Source organism: Durio zibethinus, chromosome 2, assembly GCF_047325235.1.
Source record: "Durio zibethinus cultivar Kanyao isolate XHJ-2024 chromosome 2, ASM4732523v1, whole genome shotgun sequence".
In the NCBI taxonomy this organism is placed as follows: domain Eukaryota; kingdom Viridiplantae; phylum Streptophyta; class Magnoliopsida; order Malvales; family Malvaceae; genus Durio; species Durio zibethinus.
Window position 1 is genome coordinate 6,666,191 of NC_143163.1, and position 26,317 is coordinate 6,692,507.

General features: G+C 31.3%; 4 protein-coding genes and 2 long non-coding RNA genes across 21 annotated transcripts; 2 read left to right on the forward strand and 4 right to left on the reverse strand.

The window, feature by feature from the left end:
- The first annotated feature begins 947 nt into the window (after window positions 1–947).
- LOC149519944 (uncharacterized) lies at window positions 948–2,338 on the forward strand. The gene is made up of 2 exons (XR_016326986.1): window positions 948–1,472; window positions 1,643–2,338. It is a non-coding gene; the product is annotated as an uncharacterized LOC149519944 (long non-coding RNA).
- LOC111308073 (uncharacterized) lies at window positions 1,772–3,098 on the reverse strand. 6 transcript variants are annotated; one of them, XR_016326985.1, is made up of 5 exons: window positions 2,831–3,097; window positions 2,615–2,730; window positions 2,307–2,510; window positions 1,994–2,224; window positions 1,772–1,909 (listed from the first exon to the last, which is right to left on the reverse strand). It is a non-coding gene; the product is annotated as an uncharacterized LOC111308073 (long non-coding RNA). The 6 variants fall into 6 exon arrangements; XR_016326982.1 differs by having other exon boundaries at window positions 2,615–2,737; XR_016326983.1 differs by having other exon boundaries at window positions 2,307–2,730; window positions 2,831–3,098.
- Window positions 3,099–4,862: 1,764 nt separating this feature from the next.
- On the reverse strand, window positions 4,863–7,984 carry LOC111308361 (GDSL esterase/lipase 1-like). 3 transcript variants are annotated; one of them, XM_089748355.1, is made up of 6 exons: window positions 7,657–7,984; window positions 6,368–6,490; window positions 6,171–6,292; window positions 5,877–6,077; window positions 5,403–5,655; window positions 4,863–5,305 (listed from the first exon to the last, which is right to left on the reverse strand). In XM_089748355.1, the coding sequence occupies exons 1-6, from the start codon at window positions 7,817–7,819 to the stop codon at window positions 5,070–5,072; spliced, it is 1,098 nt and encodes a 365-aa protein (XP_089604481.1). In that variant the 5' UTR covers window positions 7,820–7,984; the 3' UTR covers window positions 4,863–5,069. The 3 variants fall into 3 exon arrangements, with proteins under 3 accessions (XP_089604481.1, XP_089604475.1, XP_022762418.2); XM_089748349.1 differs by having other exon boundaries at window positions 5,847–6,077; XM_022906683.2 differs by lacking the exon at window positions 7,657–7,984 and having other exon boundaries at window positions 5,847–6,077; window positions 6,368–6,792.
- A 50-nt stretch (window positions 7,985–8,034) lies between these two features.
- Window positions 8,035–10,250, reverse strand: LOC111308362 (uncharacterized). Its single transcript, XM_022906685.2, has 4 exons — window positions 9,959–10,250; window positions 9,546–9,672; window positions 8,720–8,891; window positions 8,035–8,445 (listed from the first exon to the last, which is right to left on the reverse strand). Exons 1-4 carry the CDS (start codon window positions 10,172–10,174, stop codon window positions 8,226–8,228), a joined length of 735 nt encoding a protein of 244 aa, XP_022762420.2. The 5' UTR covers window positions 10,175–10,250; the 3' UTR covers window positions 8,035–8,225.
- Window positions 10,251–11,278: 1,028 nt separating this feature from the next.
- LOC111309113 (uncharacterized) lies at window positions 11,279–18,874 on the forward strand. 8 transcript variants are annotated; one of them, XM_089748376.1, is made up of 15 exons: window positions 11,279–11,588; window positions 11,987–12,104; window positions 12,252–12,459; window positions 12,900–12,973; window positions 13,288–13,371; window positions 13,498–13,578; window positions 14,614–14,694; window positions 15,730–15,822; window positions 16,016–16,195; window positions 16,352–16,419; window positions 16,572–16,623; window positions 17,151–17,204; window positions 17,300–17,392; window positions 18,066–18,132; window positions 18,387–18,874. In XM_089748376.1, exons 3-15 carry the CDS (start codon window positions 12,318–12,320, stop codon window positions 18,476–18,478), a joined length of 1,161 nt encoding a protein of 386 aa, XP_089604502.1. In that variant the 5' UTR covers window positions 11,279–11,588; window positions 11,987–12,104; window positions 12,252–12,317; the 3' UTR covers window positions 18,479–18,874. The 8 variants fall into 8 exon arrangements, with proteins under 8 accessions (XP_089604502.1, XP_089604538.1, XP_089604519.1 ...); XM_089748379.1 differs by having other exon boundaries at window positions 11,336–11,588; window positions 12,309–12,459; XM_089748412.1 differs by lacking the exon at window positions 18,066–18,132 and having other exon boundaries at window positions 11,331–11,588.
- A 218-nt stretch (window positions 18,875–19,092) lies between these two features.
- On the reverse strand, window positions 19,093–23,257 carry LOC111309112 (uncharacterized). Of its 2 annotated transcripts, none has more exons than XM_022907980.2 (5): window positions 22,731–23,257; window positions 21,152–21,276; window positions 20,582–20,893; window positions 20,299–20,468; window positions 19,093–19,941 (listed from the first exon to the last, which is right to left on the reverse strand). In XM_022907980.2, the coding sequence occupies exons 1-5, from the start codon at window positions 23,067–23,069 to the stop codon at window positions 19,520–19,522; spliced, it is 1,368 nt and encodes a 455-aa protein (XP_022763715.2). In that variant the 5' UTR covers window positions 23,070–23,257; the 3' UTR covers window positions 19,093–19,519. The 2 variants fall into 2 exon arrangements, with proteins under 2 accessions (XP_022763715.2, XP_022763714.2); XM_022907979.2 differs by having other exon boundaries at window positions 20,582–20,896.
- Window positions 23,258–26,317: the final 3,060 nt, after the last annotated feature.

Genomic DNA, 26,317 nt, shown 5'->3' on the forward strand with positions numbered 1-26,317 from the left:
ATACATATATATATTTATATATGCATATGTGTATATATATATATATATATGTGTGTGTATGTGTGTGTGTGTGTGTAATATAATTTCAATTCAAGTCAGGTTATTAGCTTCAAGTCATTAGAGTTTATGGGGTGTATTCGATTCTGATGTTAACTTTAGAGACATTACTTAAATAAATAATCATCTTTAGTGGGTTGAAAAATAAATGGTCTCTAGTATTGATGATATACAAAATACAACATCAGAAGTAGAAGGAAGAATGCTTAACCATATATATATATATATATATAAACAACTTCTGAAGTGAAACCAAATAATCATACAAAGTTTTTTTTTTTTATATTTTAATCAATTAAAATTTTTAAATATTTATTTTTAATTAATTGAGTTTTTATTGGATGAAAATTAGTTAAATTTTATCATTAATTTTTGTTCAATTGATGGTTAATAGGACGAAAATAGATGTTTAAAAATTTAATTAAATGAAAATAAATGTTTGAGAATCAAATTGATTATAATAAAAAAATTTAGATGATTATTTAATTTTGTTTCAAATGCAAAGGTTTATATATATATATATATATATATATTTATATATAAACTTTTGAAGTAAAACCAAATAATCAAATAAACTCTTTGTTTTTTCAATCAATTAAATTTTTAAATATTTATTTTTAATTAATTTAGCTTTTATTGGATGAAAATTAGTTAAATTTTATCATTAATTTTCGTTCAATTGATGATTTATTAGATGAAAATAAATGTTTAAGAGATGTTTAACAGTTTAATTAAATGAAAATAAATGTTTGAAAATTAAATTGATTGTAATAAAAAAATTTAGATGATTATTTAATTTTGTTTCAAATGCAAAGGTTTATATATATATATATATATATATTTAAGACAAGGAGCCAATGAGTTTTTGATTTACTGACAAGAATGAAAATATTGAGATTTTAATTAAATTTTATTGCATGTGGATTTAATTATTTAATTATATTTTAATTTATTAATTGAATATTTAATTATTATAACTTAATTATAATTTAATAATTATTTATTTATTTATTTATATAAATATAATAATTAATTATAATTATAATATTTTAATTTAATGAATATAATTAGATTATAATTATAACATTAAAAAAAAAAAAACCCAATGAAGAAAGACGCGGGGGAAGATCGAATATGGTGTCATGACTCATGAACGTGGGCAAGCGTGAGGCACGTAAATGTTTGATCTCACGGCCATCACGTGAAACAGTGATAAAAGTCTTGCGTGACCATGAAGCAGCTGGCTTTGCCTTCCTGGCTGTTGTGTGGGAAACGGAAAAGCATAAAATAATAAACTTATGGGCCCATCCTCTTACAGATGGACGAATCTGAACTTTGATGAGATGTTATCGGTAGTTTTCATGGCTAAAGCAGGAAAGTTCGACGAGAAAGCCAAGAAAAATAAGATTTTGCAGGTTGTTGCTGCATTCCCCTTGTTTTCAAGCCTTTATTATTTAAGATATGCTGGCAAGCCGTTTAGTGTCTTTGAGTTTATCTATTGTTTTCTTCTTCTGGAGTTAGCAAGAGCATGGCTCCCAAAGATGTTATTTATTCGAGAAAAACTAAAATAAAAATTCTTCTACAGCGATGGAATGATGAGTTCATCATACAAATATTGGCATCAATAGTGTTTTGAGATTGTAAGGCCGGACAATATCAGGAGTTCCTCTCCACATTAGCTCTGCAAATGGCTGGTAAGCCTTTTCCGACGGATGATAAAGGAGTCCGAAGAAGAAATATTCACCAGGATACTCACATAAATGAAACTCTGTTACCCCTCTCTTCCCTCCACAGCTATAAACTCCTCTGAACAGACCGCAACCGCAACATGCCGTCGTTACATCCTTGAAACCTTCACAGCATAACCCATAAAAAAATGTCATCTAAAAAGTTGGACCCTGCTCATTTAAATAACAATAAGATGGCCTAACATTACCATATTTTGAAGGTTTTTTCAACCATGGAAATTGTAATAGGCATATTTGAACCCTTTAAGCTGCTTCTCTAGCTTCTGGAGGGTTTTGGGAAGTTCTCTGTTGTGCAGTTTTGCTATTGCTGTGACTTAGTCAATGCAAGAACCTCCTGCTTGTGCTTTCATGTATGGTAAACAACCCAGCTGTATCATATTAGCAAACCCAAACTTCCTCCCTCCTTTATTGTTTATTTCCTGAATCAATTTCAATACAGATTTCAATCAGAAGAAAAGCCAATGTTTGAATGAATATTTTCTGGGGTTTGAGTATAATTACTTTTGAGAGCAACAGTCAGGTTGCCAAACACCATGGAAGCAAACTCTTCATCTGAGGCACTTGAGTTACGGGTAAAGAAATCATTGCCCCCAACGCTTATCAAGTGAACAGTTCTGGACAACAATTTCTTGGCTTCTGCTTCTCCTAGTTCTTGTCTCAATGATTTCTCAACTTTCTTGAAACATTTTATTTGAGTTTCTAAGTCTACAACGTGGCGTTAAACAGAAAAATGTTGATGCAATGAAAATTGAATAGCTATAAAAAAAAAAAAAAAAAAAAGATAAACATTATAAACCAATTCGGCATACAAATCCTTGATGAGATTCAACAAGAGCACCAGCTCCTCCAGATGCAAAGTTCACCCATCTGTAAACTTATGATTGCCTTGCTGTAAATATATTGGAATTATTGGTAACCCGGCAAACTGAGCTCTAACAAAATTGTAACAGGCAGAGTCAATGAATTTGTGCTCAAAACCAGAAACTTGACGAAGAAAAAAACATCTTATTTTTGAAGTCCTTTACCAATAAAATCCGGAATCAGAAGGCATAAGAGAATCTGCCAGGACCCAGGAGGGTCTAGTTGAAGGTCTCACCATATGGCCAGAAATTTGCCTGCAAATCGAAAGTGGTGTTGATATAGTTGTTGTTTCCAGGATCAAAAAGTGAATCACCAAAGAGGAAAAAAGCATCATGATTTTGAGGCTGATTATTATGGCAGCTAATCAAGGTCGCAAAAGAAAGAAAGAAAGAAAATGATATGGGCCCCTTGGTTATAGAGTTGGCAATTCGAATCTATCAAGTTCCAATCCGACTTAATTCCGATTTTATAATGTCATTATTTATTTAATTTCTGAAAATCAAATTTTAGATTGATCAAATCAAAACTTTAAAAAAATAAGAAAAACTTTTAAGTCAATGTTAGAATTGGGTTTTAAGTAAATCCATTTAGACCCAAACTCGGTATATATATAAATTTTTTTTTATTATTTACTTAATTTTATATTTATATTTTAAAAAGTATTTTATTAATTTTAAATTAGGCTAATTATTATTTTATGTATATACAAATTAAATCAGATCAAATATTAAAAAATAATATTTTAATATCAAATCAAATTTAAATATTTATTATATAAAATTAAATTGAATTCGAAATAATCAAAAGCCTACCTCAACTCATCGCATTGCCGTCTCTATTTAGTTAGTTAGCCATGAGAAAAAGAAAACTGGTATGCTTTAATTACGCTTTGCCTTAACTAAATACATAAGCTTTTTTACAATATTCTTTTCTTTCTATTCATTAAATGGCCAAATGTTCACTGTATGGCCAAAAAATATGAATGACGTTGTAGGTTAAATGATACAGCATAGGATTTTATATATTTATATATATTAATAATATATTAAATATAAATTTCAAAAATTAATAATATTTTTTATCTTAAAAATCACATCATTTACTTTTAAAATTTTAAAATACCTTTTAATTTTAAGTTAAGGTTTGATATGATTTTTAATGTCGCGTGATCTAATAACTGTGATGATAAAATCATTAAAAAATTTTATCACTAATAATTAAATAATTATATTTGATATAATATTGTAAATTATTCATGATTTAAAATGTATTATATATATAAATTAATAAATTTAAAACACTTAAAATAATCTTAGTATTTAAGAAAAAACAACAATTTTAATTTTGATTGAATGAAGAGTTTACAAAATAAGGATACATTATTTTATAAAAAATTATAAGGCATAAACTAGTTTTGAGGAGTATGGTTTAAAAGTTATTGCATATTCACATTTAAGGGTTACATAAATTGTCTTTTGTAAAGTGATTAAAAGGTAAAGATTTTCTTGTAAAAACTAAAAATTTGGACTGAAAAACATTTTAACAAATAGCATCCCCCCTTCATAATGAAACCTTTCTCACAAAAAATTATTCTCACTTAAGATTTTTAAATTACTATGAAACACTTAATCTAATTACAATAATTGAATCATCCTTCAGCAAAGGCCACTTAGAAAGAATTTTTAAAGAGTATATGTAGGAATGAGCAAATGATCGATTCGGTTTGAAAAAATCAATAATCGATTTAATCGATTTTTATTTAACAAAATAACTGAACCGATCAAATATTATTAAATAACTGACCAAAATCGATTCGCTTCGGTCGATTCGATTAAATAACCGATTTTTTTATCATTTTTCTTTTTATTATGAATAATTATTTACCACAAATTCAATTTAATAAAATTGAAACTCTAGTATCATTCAAACTAAATTACTAAAAAATTTAATAATTTCAATAATATTTTACAAAAAAAAATAAAAATATTTATCTCAATTTTTTTTATTTTTAATTATTAGAAAGTTGGTTAATTCGGTCAGTGCGATTATCAATTTTAAAAACCGAAAATCGACCGAATTAATCAATTTAATCGATTTAAAAAATCGATTATAATTAAAATCGAATAAATCAAACCGATTCAATCAAATTCACTCAATTTTAATCGATTTAGTCGATACAAACCAACTTTTGCTCACCTCTAAATATACGCAACTATCCCTTTATTTAAATATGCAACGTAATCATCTGATACAAAGGAGAGGACACTTTTCTTGTAGAAAAATTGTGTCCCGAAATGGAAATTGCATCACATCTATTACTCTGAAAGCCACAATATTACGTGAAAATGGTCTAATGTTGAATATAATAGCCATCTCTATCCACCAGAAAGCAAAAGCTACTGTTTATGCTTCAAACAGTGCTCTGAGATTATAGGTTCTTGTGATATTGACAGTTCCAGTCCACATTAGCTCTGCAATTTGCTGGCTAGCCTTTTCTGTGGGATGAACAGAATCAAAGAACAAATGTTCACTCACATTTTCACATAATTGGTATTCTTTTATCCCCCTCTTTCCACCGCAACTCAAAATTCCTCTGTACGGACCACTGCCGCAACATGCAGTCTTCCCTTCCTCGAAACCTTCACATCATGGGGCACGAATTAACAGAAGATAGATGAAATATAAGCTGATACTTTTGCCAATAACAATGGTAAGAAGTTTGAGATACGTACGTACCATATTTTGAAGGTTTGCTCAACCGTTTGCTGACAGATTCGTAGAAGTTGTGACATGAATATTTGAACCCTCCCAATTGGTTCTTCAGATTCTGGAGGGCAACAACTAATGCTTTATTGTGCAGTTGTGCTAGCTTAGTTAGTTCATCCACGCAAGAACCTCTCCTTCCCAGATTTGCTCTCATGCTTGGCAAACAACCCAACGGCATCAAATTCACAAACCCAAACTTCCTTCCTCCTTTCTTGTATATTTCCTGAACCATTTTAAGAGATTGTAAGCAACCAGTAAACAAGACGAAAGACAAGTCAAAGGCCGCGTTGTCCATTGATAGGGTACTAAACTCTTAGTTTCAATGACCAGGATTTAAGTACTGATAGTTTCACGTAAAAAAATGGAGGACAAAAAAAGGAGAGAAATGAAATTTCAGTATTTGAATGTACTTACTTTGATTGAAATAGTCATGTTTCCTATTACCATTGCAACAAATTCTTCTTCCAAATATGATTGACGCACGCTTGAGTTTCTGCTAAAAGGGAACAAGTAATCATTTGTTCCTATGCTAATCAAGTAAACAGCTCTGGACAACAATTTGTGGGCTTTCGCATCACCTAATTCCTGTTGCAACGATTTCTCAACTTTCTTGAAGTAACTTACTTGAGTTTTTAGGCCTATAACCTGGAGAAGAAAATGATGAAGTAAACAACCATGCTAAATTTTAAAAAAAAAATTATAATAGAGAATTGGCAGAGCTGAGTGAACATCACATACGTATCCTTGGTGAGTTTCAATAAGAGCGCCAGCTCCTCCAGATGCAAAGTTCACTCCATCTATGAAATTTTTATTATCAGGTTGCATATATGCAGGAATTAATGGTAGCCCTGCGTACTCGGCTGAAACAAAATGTAAGGAGTTAGTAGAGTAGAAATTGAACTTACCATACAGAAAATCAACATTGAAGTAGTTACCAATAAAATCAGGAATTATACGCCCGTCAGAAAACCTGCCCGTGGGGTGATTGAAGAAGGTTTCACCATATGGCCAGAAATTTGCCTGATAATTAGCAGTTGTGTTGATATAGTTGTTGTTTCCTGGATCAAATAGTGAGTCACCAAAGATGAATAAAGCAACATGATTTTCACGCAGGGTATCACAGCTAATGAGGCTGAGAAAGGTTGCATAGGAAAGCAAGCAACAAATATGAGCCCTTAAACTTGCCATCTGAAAACTGGTTTGCTTTCTGTTATGGTCTACCTCTGACCTGAATCCAATGTATGTATTTATAATTTTATATAGCCCTTTCTGTTGACCATAGTATATAAACGGACGAAAATAGCAAACGATGGTTTTGAGCTCCTTCAATATATTGGCTCACATGTAGATATTAGAATTCCTAATATTCAAAGATTGGATTAAAAAAAAAGTGCATGGACCATGTTATCTCTAAGAAAATGCATTCAACTTTTAGAACTTTATGTTTTCCTTCTTGAAAACCTTGCTAATAGGTAGACAATATACCTTTCAAGTTCAAGTCTTTCTAGATCATCTAAAAAGAGTAAGAATTTTATTGATAAGTTATGAAACTTGGGCAAAAAGATGTTTGACCAGCTATTGTACGACACTTTGTTTCTGAGAAATATTTTTCTCAATGAATTCTAGTTCATTAATAGCCTTGTGGGTCAAGAAACCTTGCTAAATTCTTCTTCTTCTTGTCGGCCAAGTTTTCATTCAAAGTTTGTTCTGTGTAGCAATCATATAAAACTGATACTACAACACATCTACGCTTTGACTGTATTTACATGTCACTTTTTCTTGGTGTGACGTATCGACTGTGATTAGAGCTGCCAAAAAAAAAAAAAAATCTGTTCTTTCTTCTATCCTTCACTAGGCACTTTATGTTAACCTTTGTTCTTCAGAGGCGGATTGAGAGCAAATTAGAGCCTTAAGGCCATCAGCAAGAACATAATTTTGGATGTTTCAGAGAAACAGATTTCTTCTTACTAAGAAAGCATTGGCAACGAATGGATATTTGATTCAAGTGAATTTAGGTGGCTCAAAAGAACTTGACTTGCAATTGCCGCTATAGGAATATGGGCTTGTGAATACTGAATTTCAACTGGCTTGATTCTAATGTTAAGGGGAGTTGAGTTTCTCTTTAAAGATGACTCTTGGTTGTGAAAAACTTATTATATTTTGCAAAAACTATATAGTTCAAACATTTTGATGATCAAGAAATGGTTTCAGAACTTTCACTTACCACTCTTTATCGGTTTACTGTGATCAAAGTCATCCAATTTAGCCAAGCCAAACCACCACCTTCTGCTTTGTACTGTCTCACCAGGCAAAGATCTTGCATCTCTTCCAAGTTCCAAAATGGTGATTGGCGGTTCAGACAACCAGACTTCAGCCTTTAATTCCATTTTTTTCTCGCTACAAACAGACTTAGATTGCTTATTTCAGAGAACCTTTGCTCTGTGGTATTTGACTAGTAGCGGTTTAGTTAGATATAGCATCTCTTTTAAGTGTCCAAGACAAGCAGACAACCCAAATACGCATTTGAAATTAAAAAACTGGTTCTGCCATATCCTTATTTCTCGTGCGCAAAGTTCCTGCATTCTCGGATAAACTGCAAAAATAAGTAAAACAGAGCACATATATTATCTGAAGCAAGTCAGCTATAGTAATCACATCCAAGCAGTTCGTCAATAAATTCAAGGTTCTCTAACGAAACGACATATAGGCTTGAACTAAAATGGTTACATGATTGTGTAAACTCTAAAGTCTAAACGCAAAATATTCTCCAAGGTGCAATGCTACAATATTCAACTAGTCAAACTGCTGCCTGAGCTGCATTTCTGTTTCACTTTTCCAAGTTGCATGAGATGACTGGCCCTTCATTCTCTTACTCTTCTCTTTCTCTTTGATAGTAGACCCCTTCTTCTTGGGTTCCTTGTCAGCATCTGCAAGAGGACGATCACTGCACACAGGACAGACCACTCCTCTAGCACTGGAGTATGTCTTTGGTATTCCACATTGTAGGCACATCCTATAAACATAGCATATTTATGCTAAGATGAAATGCCAACATGCAGTGCATGGAGCATGCATAGACACTTTAAAGAGGCCACTCTGCATGCATTGCATCACATATTAGACTCAGAAGCCAATTATCACCAGCTAAATAAAACTACTGCAAAGTGATTTTTCTAACTTTCAATGTAACCTCAGCAATAGGGGGTGTAACGTATGGTACGGGGCACCAGAAAGAAAGAGTGGAAAAGGACAGGTCTGAATTCATCCAGAAACCAATCAAGATGTACCTCAAAAGCTCCGCAGCATCTTCTGCACTTGGATTTGTTGCGGATGCAGCCTTCTTTGCTCCATCCAGTGTGGTGCTTGGAGCTGCAGATGTTGGAGGCTTGCTACCCTCAATATCACTTCTTACTCGCTCATGGATTCCAACAAGTTGAGCTTTGGCCTCTACCATAGCACCTTTAAACAGTTAAGAAACCAAGTTATTATGATACAATGGAAATAGCTGTTACGATAGAGACAGGCTGTGATAAAACCCTAATGTCAAACACCAACAAACTCCAATTAACATTACTACGTAGGCATGGCAATAGAATCATACTGTAAGACTTGAAGACAAATGACCAGCCACAGGCATACTGCCTTTGACACTACAGTCTAGAGAAGAGTATGGTTTATAACTTATATTTATCAAAGAAGCATCACTTTAAAGTTACAAGTAATAAAAGTATCATGTACAGTAGAAGCTATTGAACATAATTGAGAAATTCAAAATCCAACAAATTAATCCATTGACATTGTTCCACTCTGAAACTGCCAAAATGTAACATTAACTTTAATCAAACATTTCAATTGCAGCATAATCCAGAAGCCTTGCCACAGGCACCAAAGAAAAAAGATCTACAATGAAAGTTTGCTCTTTTACCATTGAGGTTCCACCTTCTTCTTGCAAACTGCCTTTCCACAATTTTTAATTAAAATACATTACTTAGAGTGCAAATAATTTTCAGTTGACAAAATAAAAACAGCAAATGAAAACCATTTGGCCCATTTGAACTAAATAAATACAAAAAACTAAAAGAGATTTTAATAAAAATTGAAAAGGAAAAATACCAGCTGGCATATCCTTCTTTTCTTTGAAATCTCTCCGGCCTCCGCGCCTTCCTTGTTGATGATCCAAGTCACTTGCTGAAGTCTGTTCCTCAACGGCATGGTTTAGAAACTCCGGCGGCCCTGAAATCTCCAGAAACCAACAAGACAACAGAAACCCTTACAGAATCAAATCAACCCCAAACCATCATCATCAATTTCAACTCACTTCAGTAAGATATATATAAAAAAAAAGAAGCTTTTTAATAACCTACTTTCAATTGGGAAGAAAAAGAACACAAATAAAAGAAATTAAAAAAAGTTTTTAATTTTATTTCCTAAATCTCAAGCTTTTCTTCGAATTTCACATTTTTCCCACACATTATTAGCACAAGGTTGAAAGAAAACAATGAAAAAAAGGAAAGAATAAATTATACTTGGGAGAAAGCGTCGAATGCGGAAGGAAGAGCGGATTTACGGGAGGGATGGGGGAAATCGAAGACGGAGGAGTCATATCGTTTAGGATCGGTGGAATGGTTTTTAACACCGACGTTGTCGTCGTCGTCGGAAGAGTGGCTGTAATGAATTTGGTCGAGCTCTGCTGCTTCTTCTTCTTCCGCAGAAGAATAGCCTTGTAGGAGTGACAAGCTCATTGTCCTGTTTCACATTTAACCTCTTTCTTGTATCGCTTCAATAGGATTCCAGGATTTATTTTCAGTACCACTGCTTTTATCCGTTTTATATTTACTAATTTTTCAGATAAATTACGCAATTATTAATCAACCTTAACCATGATCATATTTTTAAAATATATCTAAATTATTAAAAATTTTAATTTAGTACTAAAATTAGAAGTATAATATTTAAATTTTATACTACAGTAAAAATTCAAAATTAATAAAATATATATCAATATGTAAAATTATTTTAAAAATAAAAATATTTATTAGATTAATATAAGGTTTATCACTTTAAAGATATTTATAAAATTTTGTTAGAAAAAAATTAACATAAAATTAAAACTTTGAATATAAAAAATTTTAAATAATAATTATACATCAAATATATAATTATATATTATATAAATAATTAAACTTAATAAAGTGCATGTTAATAATGGTAATTTAAAAATATAATGAATATAAAATGTTTATTTTATCAACCAAAAGATTTTTCACATCTATGATTTTATAAATATTATAGATTTCAAACATAAATTATAAATTTAGATTTATATATATATTATTAGAGATCGATAAATTATGTATTGATAAATTTATTTATTTTAGTTAAAAATAAATAAAAACTCCTTTTCCTTTTGTTATTTTTATTTCTTACATTTTTTTCTGGAATGGTTCTTTATTTGTCTTTAATTAAATTTGTTGTTTATTCTTTGCCTTAAATTATTTAAAATTTTTAATTTTTATGAAATTTAAGAAAAAGATTTTGATTTTAATTTATTTAATATTAAAATTTATTTTTTATAAAATAAAAAATTTATGATTTTTAATATAAATATAGAAATTTTAAAAAATAACAAATAAGTGTTTTTGGTATTAAATAAACATAATTACGAAAAAAAAATTGACAATGAAAAAGAAAGAGGGATGTTAATGATAATTACTCAATTAATTAGCAAGTCTAATTAAGTTTAACAACAACTGAATTTACCAAAACAAGAAAACCTGTTAAAAACATGACAAATTGGGTTTTTTTATATATAGAAATTGGCAACAACTCAAACTGGAAACTGATTGCCGTTCCGCAAATTTTTTTTTTCTTTTTAAGAAAAGACAGTGATATAAAACGACATAAGTCTTGTGTTTTGTCATTGGGCTGTCTTTTCTCTTCTTTCTTGTGATCGCCCTGTCTTTCCTCAGCTTTGCTTTCCTTTCCTTTCTGCCGCTTCAAACAAGAAAGAAAAAGCCCTGGCCCTCATAAGAATTGAGAACGTTGATTGAGGAAGAAGAGAGAAAGAAACCGGAGGAATCATACGCTTTACAACTTCCGCATCTGAAACATTGTTTAAAGGCTGCTCATCTTACCAAGAAAGAAAACCCAACCAAGGCATGGCGTGCTCATTCCCTCATTCTCTCTCTCTGTCTTTAATTTCTGACTTACGAATTTCAGAACCTTCTTCTCTTATTTTCAGAAATTGGTTGTGCAATTCAACCCTACATTAATTTGCTGCACAAATAAATTCCCATGATTTTGACCTCTACCCATCACTGCTCCTACACTATACACTGTGTTTGTGTTTGTGTTTGATATCTCTCCTCTCCATTTTTTCAATTTAAAGTTGTAATTTTTTCCTTTTATCAGATTAAGTAGGAGTAGTGAAGGGAAAAAAAACCCTCCAAGAGGAAAGAAAATAAAGATAAAAAAAATCAAATGTTAATTTGGTTGAAGAGTTTGACATTTTAAGACACCAAGTTTGACTTCGACCTGTTTGATGAATTGAACAGATCATCATGTCCATTTATGTAAATTGACAGAGAGCAGAGCCATAGGTAGCTTCTCACCTGGGTTCATCGTCTCATTCTACGGCCTTTCCTCCTTTCTCTATCTCCTTCTGTTTCCCTCGTAAGTGCCGTCTTCAAAAAATCTACCTTTCTTAGACTGTGTCCATTTCTCTGTACACATTTATCTATTTATAAAGCAAAAAAAAAAAAAAACACGATAAAAATATAATTCCCAGAAGTTCTGTTTTTTTTTTTTTCTTATTTTTAGAGGGGTTCCAAAACTTGGGGGGCTTTTCTTTTTGTTTCTCTTAATTGCCGGTGACAGGGGGTGGCCATGGAGAACATATTTAGCAAGCTTCGGAATTTAGACGCATACCCAAAAGTCAATGAAGATTTCTACAGCCGTACACTCTCCGGTGGCATTATCACCCTTGTCTCCTCTCTTGCCATACTCTTCCTCTTCTTTTCCGAATTCAGTAAGTCCTCTCTCCACCCTTTTTTTTTAATTTCTGCGGATTTTTGTATATACATTAACTTTAGAAAATTGGGGTTTTTTTTTTTTTTTAATTACAAACCCAATATATAAACCGGTTGAAAGTTAAGATCTTTGAGGAAGTGGTTTAGTATTGGGTGATCACGCCCTTCTAAATTGATGCAAATTGTTGTACTATTGTAGATACAGATATCTTAGAAACTACTTTCTTTTGGCTTTTATATTTGGTCTCCACTTACAAGAGAACCTAAAGTGGAGGAAAGGTGTTAATGCTATAAGCAGCTGACTGGAAGTTAAGCAGCTTAGCCTATAATGCAATTAGTACTATATGTTTTTCACCCTGAGTATGATTTTTGTTGTTGGAACCTGTTGATGTTTAATTCTTCAATAATGTTTGTTGTTATTATGTGGACTTTATCGCAGGATTATACCTGCATACCGTTACTGAGACGAAGCTATTGGTGGATACTTCAAGAGGAGAAACCCTACGCATAAATGTAATCATCTTTCTTTCCACTTATCGTTAAAGGAGTTACCTGGACTTATGTTCCAAATTTGTTGACCTGTAAAAATTAGTGCTATGCAGTGTTTAAAGGTTGCATCTTGTGTTCTTGTTTTCCTAATATTTTTAAAGTAACTTTCTACTTGTTCTTCTACGTTTGTGGAATACTCAGAGCAACTGTAGAGCCTTGTATGCTAAAACTTTAAAAATATATTCCTTTTTGCTTGTTGTTGTTTTAACTTATTAGTAAAACAATGGCAATCATTCGGGCCTTATTTTTTTGACACCCATTTCTGTTTGGACATGCAGTTTGATGTCACTTTTCCTGCTATTCCATGTACACTACTCAGTATTGATGCAATGGATATCAGTGGAGAGCAGCATCTTGACATAGTATGTGCAGTGCAGCAGATGCTGGGATGAACATTGCTCTCTGTTTTCACTGTTCAGTTTGATTTATTTTATTAGTCTCAATTAGCTTTTAACAAATTCTATGCCTGCTTGCATTTTTATGTGCAGAAACATGACATAATTAAGAAAAGAATCAATGCTCATGGTGATGTGATAGAATCCAGACCGGATGGTATTGGAGCACCAAAGGTAGTTGAAAGATAATTCTCTATCCCTTCTTTTATGCATTCACTTTTTTTCACTTCTTGGTTCTGAAGGATAATTTCCCTTTTGTAAACTGCTTTTGCTCTGAACTATACAAACTATGCACATATAGATAATTCTGTATCCCTTCTTGTTCCCATTCACTTTTTTGCACTTCTTGGTTCTGAAGGATGATTTCCCTTTTGTAAACTGCTTTTAATCAGAGCTATACAAACTATGCACATAATAGAAATGACATATGTAATTTAGAAGGACATCTTATAAGGTTGGGATTATGCTGGATATGAAAAATTGAAAGATTAAAGTATTAAGAAGGAAGTCAAGTTAGTAGGGTCAATTTTGAATAATCTTTCTGCAATCGGAAATGATGGTGACAATGGTATGGAAAAGTTAGATAGAAGGAGGAAGAAAGTATCCCCAGATTCTTAATCTGTCATTAATGAGGACAAGGAAGAACGAAGGATGGAGGTGAAGGAAAGATGTCATTCTTCCTAATAATATTACAGGTTGGGCATGTGATGGATATGGTGTGAAACTCTTCTGCAGGCCATACATAATTGGCATTTGCGAAACATATTGCGTCTTTAGGCTACATAGCTTGTAAGGAAAGTTGGAGATTTCAAGAATTCTAAAATTGATAAGTCTTCCTATAGCCCATGAAAGAGCATCTGTTAATCCCCAGTGACATTCAACTTGGTAAGAAATAATAAGATAAGAAAAGGAGAAAAAAAATGCACTACTGTCTATGTTTTAGCTGTATTATATTTCTACTTGTGATAAGAGAGGATCTGACTATCTGTTAATGGGATCGTCAAAGGCTATTGTTTAACTGCAGCAGTTTAGAAATTTTGCAACCTCCTTTGACCTTAAGTGCCTGACATATTGGCATTTGATGGATGGTATCACCACTTAATTAAATAGTCTTCATCATGCTTCTTTTTACTTGTTTGCTTGTTTATGTTGTTTAGCCCTATTTAGTTTGTGTTTGGCTTAATTTTCTTTCTTTTTTTTAATTCTTAGATTGAGAGACCTCTGCAGAGGCATGGTGGCAGGCTTGAACACCATGAGACGTATTGTGGTTCATGTTTTGGTGCAGAACAGGTATGTTTGATATCTAGGAATCCTTATGTCACTATGTTATTAATTTGATATTTGAAGCATGTTGAATAACATCATTTAGGTGCTAACAAGGATATGGAAGTGGTTGACTAGTAAATGACTGGGAAAATTTCCTGAAATATTCAAGAAACAATTTATTACTCTAAAAGCCAGGACATTTGTTTATAAGATTATCATGCTTGGTTTAGTTCATTGTGATTAATTTGCAGTTTATGCTCCAAATTTTTCTCAAATACAAAAGGTTATGCAGCTGTTGTAGGCAAATTAAAAATCTTGGAAAAACTACAGCATTCTATGCCAAATACATCCTTGATTCTTTCTCAGAACAAACTAGTGTTTTCTTTAGAAAGTGGATGAACACACAAACCTTGTTAAGGAAAAGTGTAATTTGGGTATGGACTTTGTTTCTCCTTTTGGAGCTTAAACACTCCCTATGTAAATCTTCTATGCAGCGATATGCAAGTGGCTAAGAGTAAAAAGAGTTCCCAGGTTGAGTTGTTTGTGTCTAGGATGAAACTGGTGATTAATGGGCTAACTTTGTGGTGATGGTCCAAATGATCTGGATTACTTAATTTTTTTTTTTGGATAGTTATTAAATTCAATTCTAAGATTTTCAGGTTTTGGTTCTCAATTGTTAACTTGCCGTCCATGGATATCAATTTAAATGTTGACAGGATAGAGTGGCTAAATCCTCTAAGAAATTTTGAATTGCAATCAAAAGTGCTTTAAGAGATTGTCTATGCCCTAAGAAAGCATGATAATTGAAGACATAGTGCTCATGCTCTCTGCAAAATTGATAAAGAAATAAATATGAGTTACATGACTGAGCAGTTTGAAAATTTTTACCATTAGCTTATTGTGGCATTGAGTGCTGAAATCAGTATGATTAAATGATGTCAAGGTTGCTATAGAAACTTAATTGGAATGTTATCCTATATGTAACATCTTAGCTAATTATTTGATTGTTTGTCTATTTCACCTATGAAAGGTTCTCTCTTTTCCCTCTCTGTCGTGCAGTCAGATGATGACTGTTGTAACTCGTGTGAAGATGTTCATGAGGCATATCGGCGAAAAGGGTGGGCAATGACTAATATGGACTTAATTGATCAGGTTTCTTTGCAAGTTCTTTTCCCAAGTATTTTCTTGGTGCTGCTGGATGTTTATATGATGCATGTGCAAAGATTTAATGGGATCTTTGTGTTCTGTATAATTTTCATCATTTGCTCCCAAGCCTGGAAAAAGAAATCCTACTTTCTGACTCTTATATTTTCTCTGCTTTGTTTTATTTTTTTTGGTTTTCCAGTGCAAAAGAGAAGGCTTTTTCCAAAGGATAAAAGATGAGGATGGTGAAGGATGCAATATTCATGGATCACTTGAAGTTAATAGAGTTGCTGGAAATTTTCATTTTGCACCAGGGAAAAGCTTGCATCATACAAATATTTTTCTAGATGACTTGCTAGCTTTTCAGAAGGACAGTTATAATGTGAGGCTTATCTTTGTATTTAAGTTCTTTTTTTTAATGAAACTGTTATATCTTTATATATATATATATATATATATATATATATGTATTTGTGCTCTATTTTTAACATGAATTTCAAATGGTAATGATGTTTTATATTGGTGGTGTACAATACAGATAAGTCACAGAATTAACGGGTTATCTTTTGGTGAATACTTTCCTGGTGTGGTAAATCCTCTTGATGGGTAATTCTTTCTTTCTTTTTCTTCATGGCTACTCACACTTTTTAAAGACTCTTGTTTGTTCTTTCTGGCATCATCTTGTTTCTTTTCAAACTGAAAGTGATAGAGGATCCAAGTACTGAAATTTTAATGGGTGTTTCATATTACCATTTCAGGGCACAGTGGATACATGAAACTTCAAATGGTATGTACCAGTATTTCATCAAGGTTGGTATTGTAAAGTATCTATCAATGTTCCTTGTCTTTAAGCTCTTTTAAGTGACAGATGAATCTCATCTTGTGATTTTAGCTTTCATTTTCATGCCCATGGACCATGGTGGTGTGTTGGGGGAATTAATTTTTATGTGTATTATAACTATGGACTCTACCTAGAACATATTGAGGAACATACCACTTACAATAATTGCACTACAATTAACCAATCAGAATTTAGAATTGTGTAGAGCTCATCAAAATTTTATGTGGAGTCCACACTTATAAGTGGTGGACACCTACATGATAATAGGCTGTAAGTGGATAATTGTAGGATTGTAATAAAAAGAATTGCACTTGAAATGCTCCAAATATATTGTAACTGCTCTCTTTTTTCCTTTGAAGAAGAACAAAAAATCTATAGGATGGATTTTGGGGTTCCCTCTTTCTCTTTTTGTGCACGGCATGCAGTCATGTAGTTTGAGTTGTGCTTTAGTGCCTATGCGTGGACTTGTTAACAGATATCTTGTTTAATTTTGTAGGTGGTCCCCACAATATATACTGACATCAGAGGTCGCACTGTTCACTCGAATCAGGTACTGCTTGACAGTTTACACATTGAGAATAAGACACTGTTCTATCTTATTTATTGGATAATGTTCTGAGGTGTGCTAGCATTCCTATTGCACAGTATTCTGTGACAAAGCATTTCAAGAATTTGGAGTTCATTCACCCTAATTCTCATCCTGGAGTTTTTTTCTTCTATGACTTTTCTCCAATCAAGGTGGGTTCCTTTTATGCATACGTTCCAATCTAACTAGATATCTTTGTGTAGTTTCTTGATATAGGTACTTCTGCTCTCAGTAGAATGCTATTTTTATTCTTCATACTGCTTTGCATTTCTCTCCCTGTTGGATATTTGGCTTGTTGTAAGTTGTTTTTATTTCTTCTTCGTCATTGCTAATGAGTTTATTATATTGGAATTATTATTTGTGGAAAAAAAAAAAACATATTGGATCTAGTTTATTCTGAGGCAATAGGTGTTAAAATTTGGAAATTCTCTCAGGAACTCAAAATCTTCTGTTCTTTCTTACCCCTAACCACTCTTTGTCCCTTTTCTCCTCCACTCCTAAGCTGAAATCTTGAAGTAAACATGATAGCCTGCATATTTCAGAAAGTCCATTATGCTTTGCCTGCTGTCTAGGTTGCCATTGTTGAAAGGTTTGGCTCCCCTCAATTACTTTCCAGTACATCCTGAACCAATGTTCACATGCATAAGACCCAACCATGAATTATGGAGCCTATTCATTTGAATGGTGATTAAAGATGCATAAAATATAATGGAGGGGAGCCGAATCTATCGTCAAATTGCTAAGATATCAACTGTATAACATTGCTATATACCCAAACAGAAAAGCCTTGTAGTTTAACATTGCTTTTCATTTTGCCCTGTGCAGGTAACTTTTAAGGAGGAACATATTTCATTTTTGCACTTTATCACCAATATATGTGCTGTAATTGGAGGTACTACGATTGCTAACTACCTCTTGTCTTTTTCTGTGTGAGGGGATACTCTACACCTTTGTACTCTAAGCTGTCTCTCTGGCCAGAATCATATATAAATAGTCACTGAACCAACCTAGTCCTAATAATTCTCTATCTGCTTTGGAGTTGAATTAAATAATAGATATTTTTCCCTAATGGTTATTGCGTTGGGTAGCTTTAGAAGATGGATCATTGTTAGTTTTAAGTGACAAAGACTGTTTCTTCTCATTTAGGTATCTTCACAGTTGCGGGGATAATTGACTCATTCATATATCATGGTCAAAGAAAGATGAAGAAGAAGATGGAAATTGGAAAGTTCAGATGATATTTGCTTAATGTTCCAGGATGCTGCCTTGGTTCCAACACGACAGTTTTTTTGATGATTCGAATGATAAATTGATCATGCTTTCGTAGGGATCCATGCTGCTTTATGCCAAAGATTATGTGACATATTGGTCAATCATTTGAGAAATTGTTCGATTTTGCCCAACCACTGAATCCCTACTTTTACGTTCATGAGAAAAAGAAGTTAAAATGGAAAGCTATTTCCTAGTTTAGATTGCTGAAATTAATTTAATGATTTTTGCTTCCAAGTTTGATTAAATTTTTCGTCATTCTGCAGAATGAATTGTTAAAACTGCAGTTTAGAAGAATCTATGTACTTGTAATTTGTAATTGATTTTTTCTTTATAATTCTTATTAACACAAGTACTTATTTAAATCTTGGCAGATGTCTGTCTACTGCATGGCTCTGCAGGTTCAGATAAATCTTTTCAAATCATTCAACGAATTGGTTTTACATTTTGTGTTCTACTACATGGTTTAAGTGCAAGGTGTGACATGGCCTCTGTTTTCGATTTGGCTATGAATTCGGAATTCTGCACTGTGACAGAACTTGAATTAAACAGGAAGCATTGGAAAATCTACAATGCACAAATATAACAAAGGACGAAAGACTGTTTGTTTACTGTTTTGAACAACCAAACTTAACTGAGCCTGCTGCATCAGTCATGGACATTATGTCTGCGACAACCAAATAATAATCAGCTGAAAAGACAGATACGAGAATAAAGTACAAAGTTTTTTTTAAAAAAAGAGATAAAGATAAAGAGCTGTAAATGATACGTAAATACATGTTTTTCATGGTCGCAAGAAAAAACAAAATGGGCCAAAATGGATTTAAAAAAAAAAAGACTCGGTTGATTCAAGATGTGGAGCAGCTAACAGTACCGAACATGACTAGTTTCAATTTCGGATCTTTTTTTCCAAACTATTAAAAGGGAATGAACATGCTACTCAGCGTTCTCACTTCTCTGCATCATGATGCCAAGAAGCAACTGGTATAATCTTCTCCAATCAAGTACCACTACGATTTACTTTCTATAGGAACTTGTACTCCGCCCAGATTGATTGAAATATGGGAAAGCTTCAACCTAATAGCCTCAAACTCAGCATTCTGCCTTTCTTCGGTGGTCAGCCACAATGATAAACAATGATCAATCAAGTCCTTCCCATAACTCAAGCGAGGAGAACTTCCCTTGAAACTGCTCATCCTCCCAAATCTCGCAATCCTGGCTAGATTCGAATCAGAGGGTTCCTCTGCATAACTCTCTAGAATGTCCTTAATGGCGCCACACCAGATAGGTCGAGCTACCTTTAGAAAGTCATGCAAAACCAACACTGGAAGGTCCACACTTCCTAGTTTGGACTCACCATGCTCACCTCTCCCATGATAATCTGATCCTCCAAGCTTCAGAAGATCATAAGTATCTGCTAAGTCACTGTATGCTGTTAACCAAAACGAAAGAAAAAGCTATTAAGTGGCAAGCAAAGAAAATGGGCAGAAACATGACAAATTGACAATGATGGTTAGAGGTAGCAACTAGTCTTAAATCATCTTTGTGTAAAGCTGAGCTCAACATAAAAAATAATAATATCACAAGTAAGGGCAAAGCAAAATGAATATATTACAATAAATAAGTGAAAATCAAGAAAATGCTACATCCAATTGTAGAATCTGATTATGCAATCATAAGAAAATAATGAGTATTACTAGGTGCATGACTTTATTTTTTTGTGAAGTGCGCGGATGGCCAGGTGGATGTGTGAGAGAAAGAGAGGGAAATCAACACAACAATATAATACCTGCCAATCTTCCATCACTTCTGTAAACCTCCATTCCATGAAGACCTGCTTCTTTTAACGTTCTTATGATAGGAATAGGATTTTTTAATGCCCAGGGATGAGCCAGGACTGCTAAACCTCCTGTTTCACATATAAGATGCACTGCTTCTTCTGCAAGAGGCTCACTTCCCCTATACCAGGACCAAACAAAAAATTTCATAAATCATTTTAAAAAAATGAAGAAATATGCATTGAACATAATCAAGGAGGAAAAGATACAAAAAAAAGAAAAAAAGATGATTACATGGAATAAGCAGGTCCACCATCATATAAATATCTGGCAAAAGCTTGTTTTAGATTCTCCACATAACCTGCTTCAACCATTGCTCGAGCCACATGCAGTCTACCGGGAGCCACCCCCTTGCCTGCAATCTTTGTAACATGCTCCCACTTAAGAGGTAGCTTGAGTTTATTGAGTTTCAAAACCATGTCCTTAGCACGGAGATAACGTCCATCCCTGATGTTAGCCAATAATTTTTCCAACTCTTCATACCTTGTTGGGCCACAGCTGCTGTAATATGCAAGGATGTGCACTGGTTCCTCCATCTCAGAATTTCTGCTTTAGAATCAAGAAACGAAACATAAGAGGTGTAGAAGTACAGAGAAAGCAGAAAACAACAGGACAGTCTGCTTCTTTAAGTTTTGGGCTAACTTTTGCTACATCTAACTAAAAGCTGGTTTTAGACAAGTTTAGGTCCTGAAGCCAGAGGTTAAATGATCTGAAAGTATCAGGAAACAATCCTAGCTTATTTAAATGACTATTAAAAAAAGAAACCGCATTTCATAATGATGATTGTATTAATCAAACAAAAACCTTGGAGAGAATATGGTGCTGATCTCAACACCAGGGATAATCTTGATACCAAATCTGCGAGCTGTTTCTACGGCCTCAGGTATCCCAGACATTGTATCATGATCTGTCAGAGCAAGAACTTTCACCTGTTCTGAACACAATGTACTAATCAAATTACAATTACTTAAAATGAATTAATGAACCAACATAAAAGAGCTGCCAATTTATTCAATGAAACAGTAGAAAGAAACAAGACATGAAGATTACATGGGCATTAAAGAATACATTTCTAACAAATAACTACACACAAAGGATCCATAAATTCCTCCTACAATACTTGTCTGCTTCATGAAAAGAAACTAATTTCCTAATTTGACTTTTGTTATTCCTTGGATTTAAGATACATTTGGAAATTAAAGCTCATTTCAGCTTTCCCACAGTGTTTCTTCTGTAACAAATTGCAACATAATAATGCCAAAGTTATTAAACCAAAGAAACACAAGTCTGTTATCATTAGTCTACTTCTTGGGGACAACCCAGTAATTGCAAATTCAAGTATATGATATCTGTTCAGGTAGAAAATAACCACACAGACACGCCTCTGCAAAGGACTTGCTCACATGCAAAATAAATACAAAATATCACACCAAAAAAAAAAAAAAGGAACAATCAGTTGAAGGCTTGTCAAAATAAAACTCACTTAAACCAAAAGAAAAGTATGTAAAAACATTTCAATATTCAAAAAATGACAGACAACACCACCAGAAAACTAACAAAAACCGGTCATATTTCAATACAGACGCCTTTTCCAGCTTCCTCGGCCATAGGTGTGTGTTTGTGTTTAAAAAGAAAAGAGGGGGGCAAGAAAAACAGAAAAATCTGGAGTGTACTGTTAAAACACATTAACTTTTGTCACTTTTCATTAGTCCTTGCTAAGTACTTTTGGCCATTTATGTGCTACCTTATTTAGTTCATGGGCGGATTGTGTTGGCTAAACGATTCCAAGGCCCAAGCTCCCACATCCATAACCCTATCTCCTTCCTTTGAAATGCCAATGTCACAAATCTTCAGTTTTCGCCATCAATAAACCACGATAAAACAAAGATCTGGACCATCTTTCAGAATTAATAGATAGTACACAGTAGCCTTTAAATTTGCAACCAAGAAAAAGGGCTAGCACTAGGAAAAATGAAATTAGGAACTTGAACATAAGGGACAGATGAAGTACAAGTTTTTAAATGTTCAATCAAGTAGAAGCAGAAGATATAGCCATAGCCTTGGTACCCACATCCCCTAGGAGTCAAACTATGAGTTAAACCTATAAAAACAAAAACATGAAACAAGAAACATAAAGAAATTTACAAAGAAAAAGCAAAAAAATTTTCCAGCTACTGTTCACGAAAGACGCTACCTATAGAACAGTAACCCCAACAGACCCATAAAAAAGCACTACGACCACTATTCTATTTCAGTTATTCAATCAAAAATTTTGGGTGAAGCATTAATTCAAAAAATCCAAAAAGAGAAGAAATTCAGAATGAAAAAGCAAAACCCATATCAGATATCGATTTATGCCATTAAGAAAAGAATCTAGACTCACTCCATTTCCATGAGCTCTCTCAACGAGCTTAGAAGGGGACAAGAACCCATCACTATGTTTAGAATGGGAATGCAATTCAAACACCACTTTCTCCATCCCTCTCCCTAGACTCTTCTGAACCCCAAAATCATGCACCAACCATGAAGATAAAGCCGCCGTTGAAGAAGAATTCTGGCGATCCAAATAAACCCATTCAGTCACCGATTTGAAAGCCAAAGTTTGGTCAGCTGTCATCTTCCTTCTGCTACCCCCACGCTTGTTGTTGTTCTTCTTCTTCTTCTTGTCTTTTGTTTTGCTGTTGCTATTGCAACCGGAATTGCTATCACCAAGACCAACCATGGATGATGAATTCTTTTCTTTTCCTTTTTCTTACTCGCGAGAGAGAGAGGGGACTAATAAACAAGAACAGTAAAAGTGAAAAAGAGGGTGATTTTAAAAAGAGATACTGTCGTCCAAGGAGAGAGCAGATTCGACAGATGGAAGTTTTAAAGTAAGGTAAGATACGAAGAATGCAATGACTGGGTAAAGGGGGGGGGGGGGGGGCTGCCCTGGCTATTGCCCTCTCTTTTAAACAGCTCGATCTTCGATGGCAGCACAGGTGTACTCTCTTCCTTTTGGTCCCACAGGTGTACTTACGTTTTCCTGTTCCCTTCTCCTTTTCTTCAATTTTCTCTGCTACCCATTTATTTTACTCTATTTATTAGTAATTGCCTGATACTCGAATTTTACTGCCATTCAAAATTTTTTTATTTTATCATTTTTATTTACTTTTTTTTTATAAAATTATTCAATTTAAAAAAAATAAAGAGGTAAAAAAAATCAAATAGAGGTAATAAGTGGTTATAAAAAATATATAAAAACAAAATTCATAAAAAATACTGCATAAACATTTCAAATGATTTTAAAATATTAATTTTTTAAATTAAAATATCAAATAATAATTTTATTAATATAATATATATAATTAAAATTAAAATAATAATAAAATATATTTTTATATATACCTCAAAATGAGTTTAGATAAAGCATGTAAACACAAATTCATCTAATATCATTTTTTATAAAAAAAAATCATCGATTTCAACTCATTTTAATTTTAAAAAAATCATCTCTTATTGGATCAAAATAAATTAAAATTTATCAAATATAAATTATTTTATCATTTTATTAATCGATACCTTTGTTATAAAATTTATTTAATTAAAATATACAAAAAAATAAATAAATAAATCAAATTTATAAACTTATTTTATTGTAAATTTTATGTAATTAAAATAACAAATTAGTGTGCTACACTGTTACCTTCATTGAATTTTTTAATAAATTTATATAAATTAAAAATATAATTTTTTTAAAGAAAAAATTATAAAAGATAAAAAAAATCTATTAACACACTATAAAATAATAAAAAAAAAGAGTTACCACGCTAATAGATTTAATTGAGGACGCTTATAGATTTAACCTTTTTATTGCTAGAAAAAAAATCTATTAGCACGCTAATAGATTTAAAAAATTAAGAAAAGATAAAAAAAAAAAATACTAATAGCTTTTTTTTAACTTTATATATTGAACTAGATTATAACAAGTGCGATACATAAATAATTTTATTTATTTAATATAAATATATATAAATTATTTTTTAATTATACTCAAATCATTAAAACTCATAATATTATATAAAATTTATATATATTAATTTATCATTAAAAATAAGTTTTATGAAAACAGTAAAAATAATTATGTCTTTCTTTTGGATAATTTTGTTTATAATAATGTTTATACACCTGTAAAATTATATCAAATAAAAATAAATTATGTATTTTTAAAAAATAAAAATATATATTATTAAATGATAAATTAAATAATAAAAAAATATTAACACATTTTCACTTTAATAATTTTGACTAAATTATTATACAAAATATGAAAAATGTTAGAAAATATGTGAAAAAAGAAAAGATAAATTGAAAAAAATATTATTTTTCATAAGAATGAAACTGTAATAACAATAAAATATATCTTAAAAAAAATTTATAAACAAAAAAATAAATTGCAATAGTAATAGAATATATATTAGAAAAAAGTAACTAAAAAAAATTGATGTATAACACATTATATTTATAATCTTAAATTTGTGGAATAATTCTTTAGTGGCAATTATGATTAAATAGATAATTTTTAAATTAAATTTTTAAAATTTAAAATGGATATAATAAGTGATAAAGATAATAGTAAATTTTTTGTATTTATTTGAAATATAAATTTGACAATTAAAGTTCATATAGTTATTTTGATAATCTTATTATTTAAAGATTCAAGATGAAATTTTTTTGAATGTTTAAAATCTTACATAATAATTACTTGAATTTTTAACGTCTTACGTAAATTTTTTTAAAAAATAATTTTTTAAATCAAGATAAAAAATATTGCTGAAATATTTAGATAAATTTAATCTTTGTAAATTTTAAACATGTTTAAAAATTTTTTATAATTAAATAATTTTTTAAATAAGGTTATTTGGTAAACAATTAAAATTATTTATTAAAAAATATATTTCATATTTCATATTTTTAATTTTAGAATATATATCTCTAAATTAATTTGATTTTCAATTATAATTTGAATAAATTTGATATATGAATAAATTTAAAATTATCTAATTTATAATTAAAAGAAATTATATTATTCTTTTAAAAAATTATTCTATGTGTTATTTAGAAAAATTGTTCACATAAGCACTTATGTGATAAACTTGTTTGTGTAAATTATTATATAATATATATTAGATTTTAAAAAATTAAAAATTAAAAAAATTAAAAAATCAAATTCAAATGTAATGTCGAAATCTTTGTTAATATCAATTTCTTTTAAAAATAATCAAATTAAAAAATATATATATGTTTGTAATAATAATATGAAAAAGGTCATATTTAAAAATTTTAAAATATTAAAAAAATTATCAAATATAAAGAAAAAAAGCAAATAGAAAAGAAAGAAAATATAAAAAGGTAAAAAATAAAATGGCTTAATATATTGTATACTTTTGATATCAAGTGGGTATAAAAAATTTAAAAAATTATTTTTCAAATATATAAAAAATTATAAAAATAATATGTGACATGCTTTTAGTATTTAGTGAGTCTCACACAAAAAATTTAAAATCTAAAAAAATTACTTATTAAATTTTTTAGAAAAATAAGAAAGAGAAAAAGTAAAAGAATGACACAAGGAAAAGACGAAAAAGAAAAATTGGGTATAAGTGGACTCTAAAAAAATAAAATATTTTTAAAATATTTATTTTTTCATAATTTTTAGGGAAATTAATTAAATATAAAAAATTTTGAAAATGAAAAAATAAATCAGCAATAAAATCAAATGCGATCCTCATTAATTTATTTTAAAAAGAAAATAAAATTTAAATAACAAAGGAAAAATAAATGAATAAAAAATGAATAAAAGGGTAGAATGGTAGTGCCATGTGGCACTTTTGTGTCCAAGATAATGGACAGACTAAGGTTAGTAAAAAAAAAAATCACAGTCAAAGAGTAAAATATTATAAATACTAAATATTAAATATTAAATTTATT

What these genes read in the sequence shown, in the direction of transcription:
- LOC111308362 (XM_022906685.2), bottom strand. Translation starts at nt 10,174, where the DNA reads ATGAGCTTGTCACTCCTACAAGGCTATTCTTCTGCGGAAGAAGAAGAA. An exon ending in CATTCGACGCTTTCTCCCAA is followed by an intron (nt 9,673 to 9,958) that starts GTATAATTTATT and finishes TGGTTTCTGGAG; the next exon opens with ATTTCAGGGCCGCCGGAGTT. An exon ending in GATGCTGCGGAGCTTTTGAG is followed by an intron (nt 8,446 to 8,719) that starts GTACATCTTGAT and finishes CTATGTTTATAG; the next exon opens with GATGTGCCTACAATGTGGAA.
- LOC111309113 (XM_089748376.1), top strand. Translation starts at nt 12,318, where the DNA reads ATGGAGAACATATTTAGCAAGCTTCGGAATTTAGACGCATACCCAAAA. An exon ending in ATGACTTTTCTCCAATCAAG is followed by an intron (nt 17,393 to 18,065) that starts GTGGGTTCCTTT and finishes TGCCCTGTGCAG; the next exon opens with GTAACTTTTAAGGAGGAACA. An exon ending in TATATGTGCTGTAATTGGAG is followed by an intron (nt 18,133 to 18,386) that starts GTACTACGATTG and finishes CTTCTCATTTAG; the next exon opens with GTATCTTCACAGTTGCGGGG.
- LOC111309112 (XM_022907979.2), bottom strand. Translation starts at nt 23,069, where the DNA reads ATGGTTGGTCTTGGTGATAGCAATTCCGGTTGCAATAGCAACAGCAAA. An exon ending in GGTGGACCTGCTTATTCCAT is followed by an intron (nt 20,469 to 20,581) that starts GTAATCATCTTT and finishes GTCCTGGTATAG; the next exon opens with GGGAAGTGAGCCTCTTGCAG. An exon ending in AAGTGATGGAAGATTGGCAG is followed by an intron (nt 19,942 to 20,298) that starts GTATTATATTGT and finishes TTTGGTTAACAG; the next exon opens with CATACAGTGACTTAGCAGAT.
- LOC111308361 (XM_089748349.1), bottom strand. Translation starts at nt 7,819, where the DNA reads ATGGAATTAAAGGCTGAAGTCTGGTTGTCTGAACCGCCAATCACCATT. An exon ending in TATAATTCCTGATTTTATTG is followed by an intron (nt 6,293 to 6,367) that starts GTAACTACTTCA and finishes ATTTTGTTTCAG; the next exon opens with CCGAGTACGCAGGGCTACCA. An exon ending in TTGAAACTCACCAAGGATAC is followed by an intron (nt 6,078 to 6,170) that starts GTATGTGATGTT and finishes TTTCTTCTCCAG; the next exon opens with GTTATAGGCCTAAAAACTCA.